Source organism: Myotis nattereri (genome assembly GCF_964212035.1).
Source record: "Myotis nattereri genome assembly, chromosome: 6".
Taxonomy (NCBI): Eukaryota; Metazoa; Chordata; class Mammalia; order Chiroptera; family Vespertilionidae; genus Myotis; species Myotis nattereri.
Genome location: NC_138081.1, coordinates 36,332,628 through 36,349,738, shown reverse-complemented (window position 1 = coordinate 36,349,738; position 17,111 = coordinate 36,332,628). Strand labels below are relative to the sequence as shown.

General features: G+C 42.1%; 1 protein-coding gene across 5 annotated transcripts in view; it reads right to left on the bottom strand.

The window, feature by feature from the left end:
- Positions 1 to 17,111, bottom strand: part of KCNQ5 (potassium voltage-gated channel subfamily Q member 5) — a gene marked incomplete at its 5' end in the record, with an annotated part of 518,709 nt that overhangs the window by 55,789 nt on the left and 445,809 nt on the right. For 4 of the 5 annotated variants that reach the window (XM_081094504.1, XM_081094506.1, XM_081094505.1 and 1 more), the window contains one exon: positions 13,533 to 13,753. The exons of the other annotated variant lie outside the window; for it this stretch is intronic. In XM_081094504.1, coding sequence (XP_080950630.1) covers positions 13,533 to 13,753 — 221 coding nt within the window. The remainder of the gene's footprint in view (positions 1 to 13,532; positions 13,754 to 17,111) is intronic. 5 annotated transcript variants of the gene reach the window in all.

The following is a 17,111-nucleotide window of genomic DNA, read 5'->3' as shown; positions in this document are numbered from 1 at the left end:
GGAACAGAGAAGAGTCAGCCCAGCTGAGGCCTCCTTAGGCCAGTGAGCCCCCAGGTAACCCAGTAGCTGATCACAGGTGTATGAGCTCAGCCATGACCAGAAATACTGCCCAACAGAATTGCTGTTTTAAACCACTAAATATGGGGGGTAGGGAATAGTTTTGCTACAACAGATAACTAATCCTATATAATAAAAGCCTAATATGCCAAGTGTCTGGTCATCTGTTCAACCAATCAAAGTGTAATATGCTAATGATATGCTAAGGCCACTCAACTGCTCGCTATGATGCACTGACCACCAGGGGGCAGACAGTCAACTGGTTGACCAGTCACTATGATGTGCACTGACCACCAGGGGACAGACACTCTGACCGGTAGGTTAGCTTGCTATTGGGGTCTGGTTGATTAGGACTGAGCGAGATGGGCCTGACATGCTCTGGAGCATTCCCGAGGTGCCTCATCAGCTGGCCAACCTCCTGCGTCCCTCCCTGGCCATGATAATGCACCAGTGGGGTCCCTCAGCCTGGCCTGAGCCCTCTTGCAATCTGGGCTGAGGGACCTCCCCCCCCCCGCCCCGTGCACAAATTTCATGCACTGGGCCTCTAGTATAAATATAAGAAGACACGAGGTCATGACATTTTTCAACCAAAATAAAATCAAGGGAACATAGGTTCAAAACAATTTTGGGAAAGATTAGTCACCGACGCCAACAGAATGAATGATGTGGTATAGCAGTTGCTACTGCATTAGATTAATGAAAGATGCAAATTTCTCACCACTGGGAATTAAGAATTTCATGTGCAAATGAATCTTTGTAACTAGAGATACAGAGATTAATTTTCCCCAGTTAATATTCTTCTGAGGTTTCCTATATTTTTGGAATCCAGGAACTGTTGTTATGCATTGCACATGGCAACAGAAGAAAAAATGGCAAGAGAGGAAATGCTGGTAAAAATTAGACATTGACAATAAAATAAAAGGAATTTGGGACAATGTAAGTGAGTTTCATGCTGTAAATAGCAGAAAGCAAAGCCTGGGTAACATGTCTTTTTCCATCCATTGCAGAAAATGGATCCTGGCCTTTCCCTAACCTTTTTTTCTCCTTCTTTACCAAGTAGAGTACACCATGAAAGTGATTAAATATAATTTTAAAATTGTGTCATATTGGTTTCTCTTTGTGAAGCAGACAACTAAGTGTGCCTTTGAAGGAAATAACTTGGGAAGTACAAATGAAAAATCACCATGCAGCTGCAAAGTGCCTCTCAAATACAGGCTAAATTCCGTGATTTGTGCAGTTGTTAACTTTGTGCTTAATTTGTGCAAATTTTAGCGGTCACCCACAGGTTATTTCTGAAGAGTGTAAAGTCTGAAGAGTGAGGAAGATGCTTTTTGTTCTTCTCAGTTTCAATCAATATTGTAACTGGGGTGAGGCTGGGTAGTAAAACTTATAGATAGATGGCAAGTTCTTTGAGGTGGCAGTTATCACGCCGACTCACTTTATCCTCTTTAGTGTCCAGGAAAATGCTAGCCCTAAGAACAGCCCCCAAATACGTGGTGACTTGACTTGAAACCTGCTAGTTGAAGACTTATCCGAATTCTGTGAATGCTCCATTATGAAGCAGACACATAAGCCTCATAAAAATAGGTGGGACACATGACACATTTCGCAGGAAATTAAGGGCTTCGGCTGACAATGGAAAGGGAAGAGAAAGAGAGGGACTCCTGAGAGGTCGGAAGCAATGGGAAGCACTTTTCTCTGTGTCAAAGAGAGATGGGACCGGCGTCAGGACAGAAATCGTGTTCCTGGCATTCCCCAGCCAACCCTTCCCTCCCTTTTCCACATTTCAGTTTAGAATTCCCATGGAGGATAAGAGGTAACAAGGAAGAGCCAGAAGCGTAGTTCCAGAAACTTGGGTTTGGAAGAAAATTTCTTAGGGTTGTCTGGCCTGATCTCTTTAAGGGCCCAGAAATTCTTGAATGTTGACCATCCAAGTTCGGTTTGAAAGCTTCCACTGGTGGACTCCATTCCATTGGCATGGGTTCTCTAATTGCTAGGCTGTCATGATGTTGAGCTAAAAATTGGTACTGCACCTTTGGTTCTTGCCACAGAAATGGTAAGACAATAATTGTCTATTATTTTAAATTGCCAAATTTGATGCAAATAGTGACCAAGAACATCTCTTTATACTCTTTTTTTAAAAAATATATTTTATTGATTTTTTACAGAGAGGAAGGGAGAGAGATAGAGAGCCAGAAACATCGATGAGAGAGAAACATCGATCAGTTGCCTCCTGTATATCTCCCACTGGGGATATGCCCGCAACCCAGGCACATGCCCTTGACCGGAATCGAACCCGGGACCCTTCAGTCCACAGGCCGACGCTCTATCCACTGAGCCAAACCGGTTTTGGCCTCTTTATACTCTTGAAGCAGCTGAAGACGAGCCACATGTGGTAAAAAATAGAGCGCTGGGGTAGAGGTTGGAACACTTTGGTTTTGCTACTGACTAGCTGGTTTCCTGCTCTCTCATCTTTTAAAATTTTGTCACACTAATGAAATGCTCAATATATTTTTTTTAAAATATCACTTTTGAAAGGCTGCACTAAGAATGGAATATAATTATCTAGTTCTAACGTGATCAAGGTTGAGGGTGTGAACTATATATAATACAGAGAATACTGGACATAAAATGGTTAGATTAGAGGTCACAAACCCAAATGCCTTTAGAGGCAGGCAGGTAAAGGAAAAGTTTGAAAAGGATGGGAGCTGGTGGTTAGGGTTTTGGCAAAGACCACAGGGAATGGTAAAATACTGCCACTTGAAAGATGAACCCAATTTAAAAGCATTGTGGTAGTTAGCCACTAAGGTAGTCTCCAATGATACCCATATCTCCTGGTACTCACTCCTTTTTACAGTCCCCTCTACATTGTACCAGAGCTGATCTGTGTGCCCACTAGCACATGGAGGAAGTGATAGTATGTCACTTCTGAGGTTAGGCTATAAAAGGCGGAAGCCTGCCTTGGGCACTCTGTCTCGCTCAAGTGTGTACTCTTTCTCTTTGTCAGCTGGATGTCATGAGGATATTTAGGCAATGTATACAGTTGCTGATATAGTGAGGAGATGAGACCTGCTAGCAAATGCTTGAGTGAGCTTGGAAATGAATCTTCCCCCCCCAGGTGAGCCTTGAGATGACTTTGTGCCCAGCGAGAGCTTGACTGCAACTCATAAAAGACTGAGCCAGAACCACCAGCCAAGCTGCTGGATTCCTGACCACAGAAATGGTAAGACAATAATTGTCTATTATTTTAAATTGCCAAATTTGATGCAAATTGTTATGTAACAGTAGATAACTAATACAACCTTCTAACTCATTTTAAAGCACCAGTGTACGCATGCACAAACACCCTTTCCTGTGCTGTGAAACAGAATTCAGAGCTCCTGTTTACACCTCTGGGTCTATTGAAATCCTGGGTCTGTGGAAATCAGAAAGGTATGGCTTACGGTTGTACTCAGAGGTAATTTGGCAGTTTAGATTCTGCTTAAAGGGAGGACATGGAGTCCATTTACAGCTCATATCTTAAGTAGAAAGCTATTTTTCTCACCAATGGGAACAAAATATAATTTTTCTTATCACTGTAGGGTGACAAAAATTATTGGGGCAGAACCTAGAAAAATCTGGGCAGAAATACAAAGTACTTGGACTAGAATAGAAAGCCAGGGGAAACTCCAGTCCAATCAAAATAGAAATACATTTCTCCAGTAATTAAAAACTAGGAACAAACGTTTCACAAAAAAGTATTGGAAAAAACTATCCTTACCAGAAATACAATAAACACTTAGTCACTTAGAGTCCATAACCAGAGATTGACAGGTCTCTTCTCTTCCCTCCAACCAATACCAATAATAAGAACCTTGGAACACAGAGCAGATCTTAGGGAGATAGGACCAGTATAGAACATACAGGAGAGGACTAGGGTGTGTCTGTGAGTGAAGAAATGACTGACTGAATGAGTGAGGAACCTGGATAACTAAAAGACAAAAAAACCTTTGGACCAGAATTCAGAAAATTCCTACAGGTAATGGTTTTCACCAATCCTATATCATAAAAGGGTAATATGCAAATTGACCCTAACAGCAGAACCACTGGGAATGACTGGTCACTATGACACACACTGACCACCAGGGGGCAGATGCTCAATGCAGGAGCTGCCCCCTGGTGGTCAGTGCGCTCCCACAGGGGGAACTCTGCTCAGCCACAAGCCAGGCTGATGGCTGCCAGCACAGTGGTGGTCGCAGGAGCCTCTCCCGCCTCCTTAGCAGTGCTAAGGATGTCTGACTGCAGCTTAGGCCTGCTCCCCGCTGGCAACTGGACATCCCCTGAAGACTCCCGGGCTGCCAGAGGGATGCCTGACTGCCAGCTTAGGCCCGATCCCCTGGGGACCGGGCCTAAGCCAGCAGGTGGACATCCCCCGAGGGGTCCCAGACTGCGAGAGGGCACAGGCCAGGCTGAGGGACCCCCCCCCCCCCCGAGTGCACACATTTTTGTGCAGCGGGCCTCTAGTTCCTTAAAGAACTGGAAGTGTGTTTCAGAAACGCTGAATAAGCTCTGCAGGCTTTTGCACAGAATGATGCTAACAATGAAGTGGTATAGAGTGAGCCACAGAGTGTTAATTTCTAGAGTTCAGAGTCCAATCATTCTCAAGAAATCCTTTAGTTCTACCATGAAAAAAACCCCTCAGGCTTTGTGATAGAGAGAGCTCACAGGAGTGGGCATGCTCCTCAGTCAGGGATCCCCTGCCAAGGATGTGCACAATCAGGATAAACTGAATCCCTAATCGAATGCTGCTTTAATAAGAATTATTTCTCTCACAGGGTTACCATACGACACAGCAACCCATCTCCTGGGTATCTACTTGAAAAATTTGGAAGCATTTATTTGCAAAGATATAGACACCCCGATGTTTATTGCAGCATCATTCATGGTGGCCAACACATGGAGACAACCAAAGTGTCCTTAGATGGGTGATTGGAGTGAGAAGATGTGGTACATATATACAATGGAATACTACTCAGCCATAAGAAAAGATGAAATACATCCACTTGTGACAACATGGATAGATTTTGTGAATATCATTCTAAATGAAATAAGTCAGGTGGAAAAAGTCAAGAAATTTACATAAAAAACTGAAAGCAACAAACAAGCCCTAGCCAGTTTGGCTCAGTGGATAGAGCGCTGGCCTGCGAACTCAAGGGTCCCAGGTTTGATTCTGGTCAAGGGCATGTACCCCGGTTGTGGGCACATCCCCAGTGGGAAGTGTGCAGGAGGCAGCTGATCAATGTTTCTCTCTCATCGATGTTTCTAACTCTCTCTATCCCTCTCCCTTCCTCTCTGTAAAAAAAATCAATAAAATATATTAAAACAAACAACAATTATAGATACAGACAACAGTATGGTGGTTATCAGGGGGGATAAGAGGGTTGTGTCAGGGGAGGTAGTAAAGGGTAAAGGAGGTAAAATATAGGGAGATTTGACTTTGAATGGTAAACACACAATGCAATATATACAGATGAGGTATTATAGATTGTACACTTGAAACCTATATAATTTTATTAACTAATGCCACCCCAATACTGGTACATTTAATATTTAAAAAGTGGTGGATACGTTTTAAAAAAAGTATTTCTGTCAACACAAAGCAGAGTCCTTATCAGGTAATTTCCAAAAGTGCCAGGAAGCATCATATATTGTGGAACATGATAACTGAAGTCTAGCTTAATCTGGGCCATCTACATGGAAAATCAGGAAAAAGTGCAGGATAGTGCTTGGCATTTTGGGCAAACACCAAAACAAAAATGTCAAGTGGGGAGACTTAGAAACACACGAGGAAAGTAGAGGCCACCGGGGAATCAGTGTCAGAGGCCAGGAATGAGATGAAAGCCCATGTGGGTAAAGTAGTCAAGTATAAAGTGTTTTTAGCTTGTGATTTACGCTGCTTGGAAGAAATTGTGCCATTGTTGGTAAAGGAGTCTGTTAGTTCAGGCTAATTATCAAAACCACTACACTAAACTGCTTCCTTTTTGTCACTATTCTGGTCGATCTTAGACTGATAATCTCAAACAAGAGCTTTAGGACACCGGTGGACCCAGGAGACAGAAGTTAAGGAGGAGAGGAAAGGGATGGACTTACTATCTTCCAGAAGAGTTAAGGGTTCCAGCAGCTCATGCTGTGCATTTCTACTCTTTTAAAAAGTTTTTTTTTTAAATTGATGAGAGAGAGAGAGAGGGAGAGAGAGAGAGAGAGAGAGAGAGAGAGAGAGAGAGAGAGAGAGAGAGAGGAGATGGATTTGTTGGTCCACTTATTTATGCATTCATTGACTGTTTATTGCTTGTGCCCTGACTGAAACCTTGGCGTATCAGGGCGATGCTCCAACCAACTGAGCTACCCTGTTAGGGCCTCTTTCGTTATTTCCAAAGGAGACCAAGTTAGTAATCTTTAGCCTGAAAGGGAACAAGGAGCCCTCAAGGCAAGCAGCGGGAGGAATGAGGCATCTTGGGACTGGTGAAGACAACCACACCCATTCCCCCTTGGTGGGGGCGTACGGCTGATTGTATGTCAGGGGGGATTGTGTGATCTAAATGCAAATTCATTTATTTTTCCCTAGATCTTCCTTCGCCCACTTTTTCCTTTTGCAATCCAAGGAGTTAGGCCAGTCTGTGCTCATTGTCTCATGAAAAGTATGTGGCAAAAGAATGCAGAAAAAAAAGAATTCTAAATCTGGCTTTATGTTTAACAAGCATAGCCACTTAGAAGAACAGAAAGGACATGTAGACAGAATACTTGGGGGAAAACATGTTTAAGGGCATTCTTCCTCCTCACTTGCACCAACTGAAAATATTTCTTGGCTGTATCAGACATCACTAGAGGTTGCTTTCCCAACATCCAGTCTCTGAACACGAATCCTCAAATCTATCCAGTTCCAGCCCACACCCGGACCCATGTGCTTCAGGGGAGCCTGGCCCCAGATTCAGGTGCCCCGGATCCTGACCGGTGATTGCCAATGCCCATTCTCCTTGCCAGTGATCATTTTAGGCACGAGACCCAATTCTGCAAAATAAGAAGTGAGTGGACAGTTTCCCTCACTTTAAGAAGAGATACCAACAAAAGATGGTTCCGTTTCTGCCTCTCAGCGTGTTGTGCCTGGAAAAGGTGCATGAAGCCGCTACAGCATGTTGCTCCCATCCTGAGGGAGAGGCAGACGCAGAGACTGGCAGAGACAAAGAAGACGAAAGGATCACAGGGAAGTGAAGCCGGACCCCGATGGTCCTTGCCAGGAACTGTTCTGCCTCTGAACTTCTTTTTTTTTTTTTTAAAATATTTTATTAATTTTTTACAGAGAGGAAGGGATAGAGAGTTAGAAACATCGATGAGAGAGAAACATCGATCAGCTGCATCCAGCACACTCCCTACTGGGTATGTGCCCGCAACCAAGGTACATGCCCTTGACTGGAACCGAACCTGGGACCCTTGAGTCCGAAGGCCGATGCTCTATCCACTGAGCCAAACTGGTCAGGGCACTGAACTTCTTTTTATGTTACATTATTGTTTAAGGTACTTGCATTTGCTCGTTTTGTGCCCTGCAACCAAAGGCATCCTAACTGGCTGAGGGGAGAAAGGAACATGGAAGACAGAAGAGACAGTAGCAGTGCCTGAATGAGGGAACTAGCCTCCAGGGACCCTCAAGATTGGAAGGTATTTCACATTTTCCACCCACGCGGCCTCTGATCAGGTGACCACCACACATCTGTACCCAGGGTCCTGCTAGTCTTTCTCATTAACATCTGGTGAGGATGTACCTCCCACAGAACCAGGGTGAGCCCTGAGAATTGCCCAGCAAAACTGATATGCTTCTCTTACATGGAAACAATGTTAAACATGTTAAAACATGCAGGTTATACATGTTTGTAGGACAGATGTTTTAAAAATACATATGCAGGCAGCCAAAGAAAATTATGCATCACCTTCTCTGAAAACCTGCAGCATACTAATGGGACAGATTTTTAAAGCACTGCAGTGTGGGGCTACCTCCAACTACCTCCTTGTGCTTCTCCTTGTACTCGGAGTGTAATTCTGAAAGGCATTTCCAGGTGCAGCAGGGTCCAGCCAGGATAGCCCTCCTTGGTAGCAAACTAGACAGCGCAAGTCTGGACTCTCCCCTAGCTCTCCTTTAGTTTCACTCTTGTGGATTTTGGCTACTTGGTTTTCCTTTTACTTGCGGTTTGCCACTTTCCATTTCCTCGTCCGTTGTTGACAGGTGTCCAACTCTTGATACCACTTTTGCATCTTGAAACAGGCCTCAGATGACCTCACCATTTGCCTCCTTCCCTGGGTAAACAGACACAGCCCAGCACGGCTGCTATTCTGAGTCTCTTCCCAGATACTCGATCAAAAACAGAGAAGGGTCATCTAAAGGTCATTTCCCCAATTTGCCTAATCTTCTAGCTCTGGCAGTCTTTGAAAGTGATGTAGTTCAGAGGCTTGGCAGCAGAGATTGGGAGAAAAATGGGATGGGATAGTGGCAAGGTCAAATGGTTATAGGGGAAGAGGATCTGACCAACTGAAGATGGAAGAGTGAAAGCAGGCGGGAGTACGTCGCAGAAAAAAGAAGATATTACAGATGCTTAAAGGGAAATTGATATGACATCTGGGAGCACATCGGAGACTGTGTCCTCCAGGAGGGCTATGAAAATAGACTGCGTGGGTGTGTACTGCGACTCACTTCAATCTGTTAGACTTTGGGCAAGTGACTTAGCTTCAAGTCTCAGGTTCCTCAACCATAAAATGGGGATGACTTTATAGAGGTGTTGAAAGGATTAAATTAAATAATAGAAGTAAAGCATTTAGAACAATGCCCACCACAGAGAAGGATCCAATAAATGTTACTTTTATCATTTTTCCTACCTGATTTCTTTTATTTTTAAAATAAAATTGTATGTTTAAATTGTACAACATGATGACTTGATATACATATATATAGTGAAATGAAATTGTGGTATAATAATACAATGGAATATTATTCATTCTTAAAAAGCAAAGACATCCTGCTATTTGCAACAACATGGATGAACCTAGAGGACACTATGCTAAGTGAAATAAGCCAGACACAGAAAGAAAAAGCTACGTGATCACATTTACCTGTGGAATCTAAAATAGTCATTTCCTACCTAATTAAAAAAATTATATGAAGGGGCTTAACTACTATTGATTAACTAATGAAACATTCCTCTCTCATATTATTGGATTTATAAACTGAAAATACTATTCACATCATATTGATCAAAATAAATTTGCTATGGCAATACCACACTAGTCTTTTATAGTTTACTCCTTCCTTTTTGCCATTTGTGTTTTTATTTTTTAAATTGATTTGAGAGAGAGAGAAAAAGAGAGAGAGAGAGAGAGAGAGAGAGAGAGAGAGAGAGAGACAAGGATGTGAAAGAGAAACATCCATCCACTGCTTCCTATACACACCCAGATCGGGGATAGAACCCACAACCTGGGTATGTGCCCTGACCTGGAATCAAACCTGCAACTTTCAGTGTATAGGGCGATGCTCCAGCCAACTGAGCCACATAAGCCAGAACTTCTTTTTGCCATTTGTAAATATCTGGCTTCAACATCTATTATTTTCCACTTCTCTGGTACATATGGATGTGGAATATTAGGAGACAATTGTAGCCCTTTTAAGTATAATACATAAATTTCATAGATATAACAAAGAAAAGCAGCATGGGATACATAATGACCTTTTGTAAGAGCCATTAAATTATAAAAATAATACCATCTGCAGGAAAGGGTTTTATTTTTATTTTTTAGAATATATTTTTATTGATTTCAGAGAGGAAGGGAGAGGGAGAGAGAGATAGAAACATCAATGACGAGAGCGAATCATTGATCGGCTGCCTCCTGCATGCCCCCTACTGGGGACTGAGCCTACAACCTGGGTATGGGCCCTTGACCAGAATCGAACCCAGGACCCCTCAGTCTGCAGGGCAATGCTCTATCCACTGAGCCAAACTGGTCAGGGCTGCAGTAAAGGGTTTTAGGTTTCACAGGAATTATTAACATTTACAGATTAACTCTAAATTTCTTTTTTTCCCTATTATAGTATCTTTCAGTTACAGGCCCATTATTTTCCAAATGTAACTTAGTTATCAACTTAAAGGTCAACCTGAATTTCCATAATTCTTGCTGCTATGCATCCACCCTGCCAGAGCTGTTAATGGGCAATGAAATTCCTACAATATGTAAAGGAAAGAGGGAAGTGGAAGAAGAGAACCCAAGAAGCGAGTGAGCATATAGATTTGAAATACAGGGTGGGGTAAATGAAAGTTTATAGTTGTGCGTATGTGAAACAGAGTTTATTCTTGGATTATTATTTATTAACTATTGTATTATTTTCTATCTGCACAACTGTCAACCTACTTTTCCCCCAACTTGTATTTGGGGGTTGTCAATAGTGTTATGTATTATTTTCTATGAGTAATAGGTGGATTTTAGAAATACTTAAAACCTGGACAGGCACCATAAATAAAAATGCATAATTCAGGAGTAAAGTGCACTTCAATGAAAGCTGCTTCAGGGTTTTTTTGTTTTGTTTTGTTTTGTTTTTTAATAAAAAGAGAACTTCTGTTTCCCCAAGACCTAACTTTGAGTTAAGGCAGAGGTAAAGATTCTGGACTGCTGGATGCAATGAGGCGTCAGAAGTCATGATCTCTTCCAGGTGGGCAGCCAACAAAGCTACTTGAAAAGAACAGCGGTCAGGCCTCCTGTCACTTGGGGAACTCAGAGCCAATCGAGCAGGACATCAACCAGAGAAAGCAACTCCTTTCTAACGAAACAGAACTGCACTTGTATGGGATGATGTAGAAAACGGATGGCCGAGGCTGTTCCGATTTGTGATCCGGTAGAGAGTAGGACTTCTGTTTCTGTCTGTCTGAACTCTGAGACATCTTTGCCATAACTGAAAGTACTGTGATGAATAGTGCCGACTCTTGGAGTCCATGAAAAATGCTTTTCCTCTGGCCAAACATACAAGTAAAATTCATTTTTTCATATTCAGAATCCAGGTTCTATAAATTTTATATTTAGATGTGCTCAGCTCACCCTAAGGACCTCACAGCACACAGTCGAATGCTTTTTGAAGCCCACATTCACAAAGGGTATGAACCCATTAGGGCTAATTTATTCTTCCAGCACAGCGTGGAGCCAGGGCGAGGCCTGAAGATGTAGGCACACCCCAGCTTTCCCTGGGATGCTGTGATGTGGTGAATTGGGGCTCTGTTATGGGCTGAATCGTATCCCATCAAAATTCATAGGTTGCATCCTAATCCCCAGTACCTCAGAATGCCAACCTATTTGGAGATAGGATATTTAAAGAGATAATTAGGTTAAAATGAGGGCATTTGCATGATCCCTAATCCAATAGGACTGGTGTCCACATAAAAGGAGGAAATCTGGACATAGAGGGAAGATAAAGTGAAGACACAGAGAAGGTGGCCATCTATAAGCCAAGGGGTTTCAGACTTGTAGCCTGCAGAAGAGGAAAAATACATTGCTTTTGTTTAAGCCATCTAGTCTGTGGTACTTTGTTATGGCAGCCGTAAAGCCTAATAGGGCAGCTCTATTTGTTCTAGGAACTGTTAAACCTCATTAGACATTCCGTGTCTACATTCAAGAACGCTGATCTTCCACTATTAGAGCTGGTGTTCCTTCCACTTGGCGGGGGGGGGGGGGGGGGGTGGGTGGGGGGACATCAACGTAAGGAGAGGGGTTTGGTGGAAATACAGGTGAACAAAATGAAGAAATAAAATATAACTATGATTGCACCACTTAGAGGTAACTTCATATATTGCCAATTTTTCCAGACTTTACTATAAATACTTAAATTTACACACACACACACACACACACACACACACACACACGCGAAAATGGAATCATTTACTTTTTGTGATCATCTTTCCATGTCAATAATTTTGAATTTATAGCATCACTTCTAATGTCTGATATCATTTCAGTGCATCAACTATATCCTAGAAGTGGAATTGGTGGGTGGGGTGTGTCCAAGCTTAGGCATATGTAAAGGCTTTTGATATATGTTACCAAATTGCCTTCCAGAAATGAGACATTCATTTATATTCAGAAAGCCTATTTTGAGAGCAACATAAAGCCCTGTAACTGGTAACTCTTGACCCAGCTGTTCATGGGCTTTCAGCCAAATGCCTAGGGAGCTGAGTGTGGAAACCAGGGGACACTGAAAATCTGTGTTGCCAGGGCCTCAGCACACTCCCTGATGGAGGAGTGTCCGGGGCTGGTGGAGGGACATTTCCCACCTTAGCAAAGTGACAGGTGGCGGGAAGCCTGGTAGGATCAGCACCCTGCAGCTGGGATGGGAGCCGCAAGCCCCGCCAGGAGGGGCCGCCTCGGGTCAGCTGCTAGCCTTCTCCTGGGAGGGCGTGGCATCCATGGGATTGTGGAGAACGAAGTGGGAAGAGGGACTCACGTTGCTCACTCTCGTCCCCAAGGATCTATGAATGGGCTGGGAGGAACCCATGGGCTGAGGTTTGAAGGATTTCACTGCAGGGAGCCTGAGGTCACTGAGATGACCCCCGGCTGTGAATTTTGTCCCTCGGGCTTTCGGGGCCTGGGAAAATACAGGTTATGCTAGGGAATGAGACGAGAAGGACTGATAGCCTTCGCAGTTTTCATGCATTAATGGAAGATGCCATTTGATTTTGGTTCCTTGCCCAGCATTAGAGATCCCAGGGGGCACACTTCAAAGGAAAGCCAAGCTAATCTTAAATGAAAAAGAAAATGTTTTCTTTCATAAACACAAAAATTATGTGGCACTCGATAAAATGTGCTAGCAAGTAAATGTCTGACATGTCGTGTGATAAATAAAATAGGTTAATTCCTCTTGGGAGAAGGACTTGGATGCCACTTATCATTAGATAGAAACTTTCAACGGTATCTTTCTAAGGAAGGTAAGCGGTGGCCTCTGATTTAGTAACGAACGGAGCTCAGCAGACGGGAGAACAGCACCTTCACTGCTGCCTGGAAAGGGGCTGCTCCCTTCTCAGTGGGTTTCCAGACCGTCACAGAGTCTGCTTTGGAGACTGGGTCTCTGCTCCTCAGACATAACCTACACAGCAAAAGGACAGTCACGTTGATCTTGGTACAGACCTCGTCTAATAAATGATAATGTGTTGTAGGTATGAGTGCAGAATTAACAACATTTTGTTGGATTTCTTTGAAACTGAGATTTAGCTGCCAAAGTTGCTTCCCAAAGTAAACATAGGTTTCGTACATTTGCCCGAGGCAAGGACTAAATTTCCAATAAAACAAACGAGCGATTCTTTCCCGGAGGTTGTTTCCTTCTATCTCCAAGTGGTACCGAGGAGAATGAATTACTTCATAATCTCACTCACTGTAGCCTATCAGATTGAAAACGGTTATGGAAAAGCAGCGCTTACCGTCTACCATGGGTTTGGGCTGAGAACTTTTGAGGCGCAGCGAGGGCCGGAAGCGGGTTCGGTCGTTGAAGCTCCAGCTCTTCTGCACTTTGGTGGGGCTGCCCTCGGCTGTGATGTCGGTGCTCGGGGACCTCCTGTCACCTATCGAGGCTTGTCTGCTCTTAATACTCTGGCCTCTTGGGCTAGCCATGCGCACCCGCTCCTTAAAACTTAGCTTCTGACTGTGGACAACAGAGGCACGATTATTCCATTTCAAGCAGTTTCTTCCATGCCACTTGGGTAAATAATTTGATGAAATGGTATATGGTCATATACTTCAGTAAATAAAATGTTTTTAGCAAGTAGGAGCATAGAAATATATTTTCCTCCTATTGAAAATCTGAGTTTTGTTTAATCTGTTTGCATTCATTTGACATTAATCTCATGCTACAGGTATACACACCCTTTCTGGATTCATCATAGAAAGAGCTAAGATCAAGTGCAGTAGTTTGTATACAATTAATTACACTGGAAATAGCCAAGAGCTGGTTTGGTCATCACTTTTAAACAGATTTTAGTTTTAACCTCAACTTTTGAGATTAAAAAAAAAGTTACTTTTTTATTTGGGAGCATCTCTTTTTATAATTTCTAAACATTTCTACAGGAAAACAGGGAGACAGTTACATATACATATATATCTACATTCTGCATGCATTTTATATTCCAGGCAAGATTACGATATCCATAAATTCATGCAATCTCATAGCAGTTGGAAGCACTGCATACGTAATATTAAACATACCAACACAACACCGCACTTCTTTTATGCTGACACTCATTCTTGTGAGATGAAACCACACAAGGTACAACAGCCCCAACATATAATGAATGTGATGACTGATAAACAGAATGAGACGTCATGTTCACTAACACAATTTCCTGCTCTTAAACAGGTTTATTGATTTGCTGTGGCAGCTACTGGTAAATTATATTTGTTCAGGTATTCAGTTCTTAGATGCCAGCTAGGATTGAACTGTTGTGGGTTGATAAAGGAAACATTAACAACAATGATAAAATCCAAAGTACTGCCCGACCGGCATGGCTCAGAGGTTGAGTGTTGACCTATGAACCAGGAGGTCATGGTTCCATTCCTGGTCAGGGCATATGCCTGGGTTGCCAGTGGAGGGCGTGCAGAAGGCAGCCAATCAATGATTCTCTCTGATCATTGATGTTTCTGTCTCTCTCTCCCTCTCCCTTCCTCCCTGAACTCAATACCATTATTTAAAAAAAAAAATCCAAGTGCATCTCCATGTTTTCCTGATTAAGAGATGTGGGGTGATGTGGTGGGAAGGGCAGACTGAAATCCAAGAGGTTTGGGTCCTGGAGTCCTCATCTCTCACACGGAGACAACAGTAACAACCGGCTAAGGGATTCCTGTGGGAGTCAAATGAACCGCAAGAAGCTTTGTGTACCTGTTTTGTTTGTGTTCTTGTTTCATTTAGAAACTGCTGTGTTATTTATTAGAAAGTGCCGTTATCAGGTAAGAGGTCCAGGACTTTCCAGGGCCTGCAGACATGAAGGGTGTTGGATTGGAGGGGAGTCATTGAAGCAGCTACGCGGAGCTGCCGAGACCTGCGGCGTTTGTGGGGCGTGAAGCAGTGTTCTCATGGAAAGGGATTGTCTGAGACGAAGTGGAGGCCTGGTCTTTTCCACTTACCGCAACGTCCACTGTCCCCAACTGCAGCATGCCAACAGCAAATGTGTTTAGTGGATATGTGTTTTGCAGCTAACAAGAAACAGTAACATTTATTTTTCCATGCCTAGTTGCTTAACAAATGATATTCTAAAAAGACACCACGTTTTATGTGTGTTTACATGAAAACAAATCAAATAATGAACTATGGTGATCAGAAAGTCCTGGGAACAATAACAATTGACCATGCAACTGACAGCTCTCTTCAGAAACGCAGACGTAGCTAAATCCAGCACAACTAGCTGAAGGCACATGCAAAGAACAGGCTGGGCAGTTTTGTGATGAGGTCAGGTGGGTTCAAGAGTTCTTTAAAACAATCCCATCAGTCATCGGCTTTTTCTGTACTTGATAAGTGTGTGATTAAATGGTAGATTACATTAAATAACAGCAACAATAACATCATAAAACTGCATCTTTTTATTCTCAGGCTAGGATCTACAGGTACTCTACAGCCTTCAAATTATTTCAACAAATCCTTCAAGGGATAGTGCCCAAAATGACTAACTACTCTTCTCAAGCTTTTTAAATTTTTGGGGGGGTAAAAATTTCAAATCTCTTTTCAGTGTTAGCACTTCTGTTCCATCATTGAAATTTATGATGATCTGGTTCAGGAACATATGCTTACCTCTGCACCTTGATTTAGATTAATGAGTGGCTTAAGTGGACATGGTTATCATTACAAGTGTTCTCACTATACTTGATCTAATCGATTACCTTTTCTGGAACAAACTGATCCTAATTACTACAGAAGGTTGTTAATATAAAATTATTTAGTTAATATAAAATTATTTTTTCAAACTTTCAAGATATATCTCTTTCCTAGGTCAGTTGAATGAACAGAAAACTGATAAATATATCACAAAAACATTTGATATAGAATCTAATTTTTCCTTAAAAAAAATCTCAATTACTAAAAAAAGTAACAAATACCCCAAATAAGTATCAAATCCACTGTGGCTCATTTACAATAGCAAAATATATAAAAACAATTGTTTCCATGAAAATATTTTAAAAATTGCTCCTTTGAAGTATTTTGATATTAGCTCTAAGAATAAATGGAAAGTGAAAATATTATTCTCTGAATCTTAATAGCATTTAAAACACTTAAAGTTGATATAAATGAGTTCTAGGTACTCTTTTGCCTTCTGTCCTTCTAAATTACATGAATATTTGCTCATGTCTACTATTTAAAAAATTCTCAAGAACTCTTTTAAAGTGAACTCAACATATTAGAAACATATTAAACACACAAAATTAGAAAAAAATGCAATATTTTCACTCTCTCTGTTGACATAATTGTATGAAAGTTACGAATAAGATCCTAATCCAGAACTTCTAAACCAGGCAACATTTGTTTTATTAGTTTTCCTACTTCATTTCCTCTTTGGAAATCAACAGAGCATCTTGATTAGATGGCTATTAAACAGATTAGGTAGCCATTATTGAAAACACACATTGATGAAAAAATATAGGTTCTTCACTGGCCCATTGAAGTTTTCATTATTTCCCTGTTGTGTGTGTGTGTTGATCAATAAACATGATTTTATATAAAGGAAGATTTATGTAACATTGTTTTTTTGGAAGAATGCCAAGGATTATCCCCAGGGCAACAACAAAGAGGTCACTCTTTGGAGAAAGTAACTAAAGGATCGCTGTGGCCATTGACTGCAGGATCTGAGTGTGCAGTCTCACATTCCCAGCTGAAGACTATACCCAGGGGAGCCTGTACAACTGCTCTGCAAGGGAATTCTCCCCTCTCTAGGAACCAGATGTACAATTTACTCAAACGGCCTAGCATGCAGTCAACTAGTGGGTATTTCCTGCCAGAGAATGGTGTGGCATCACTG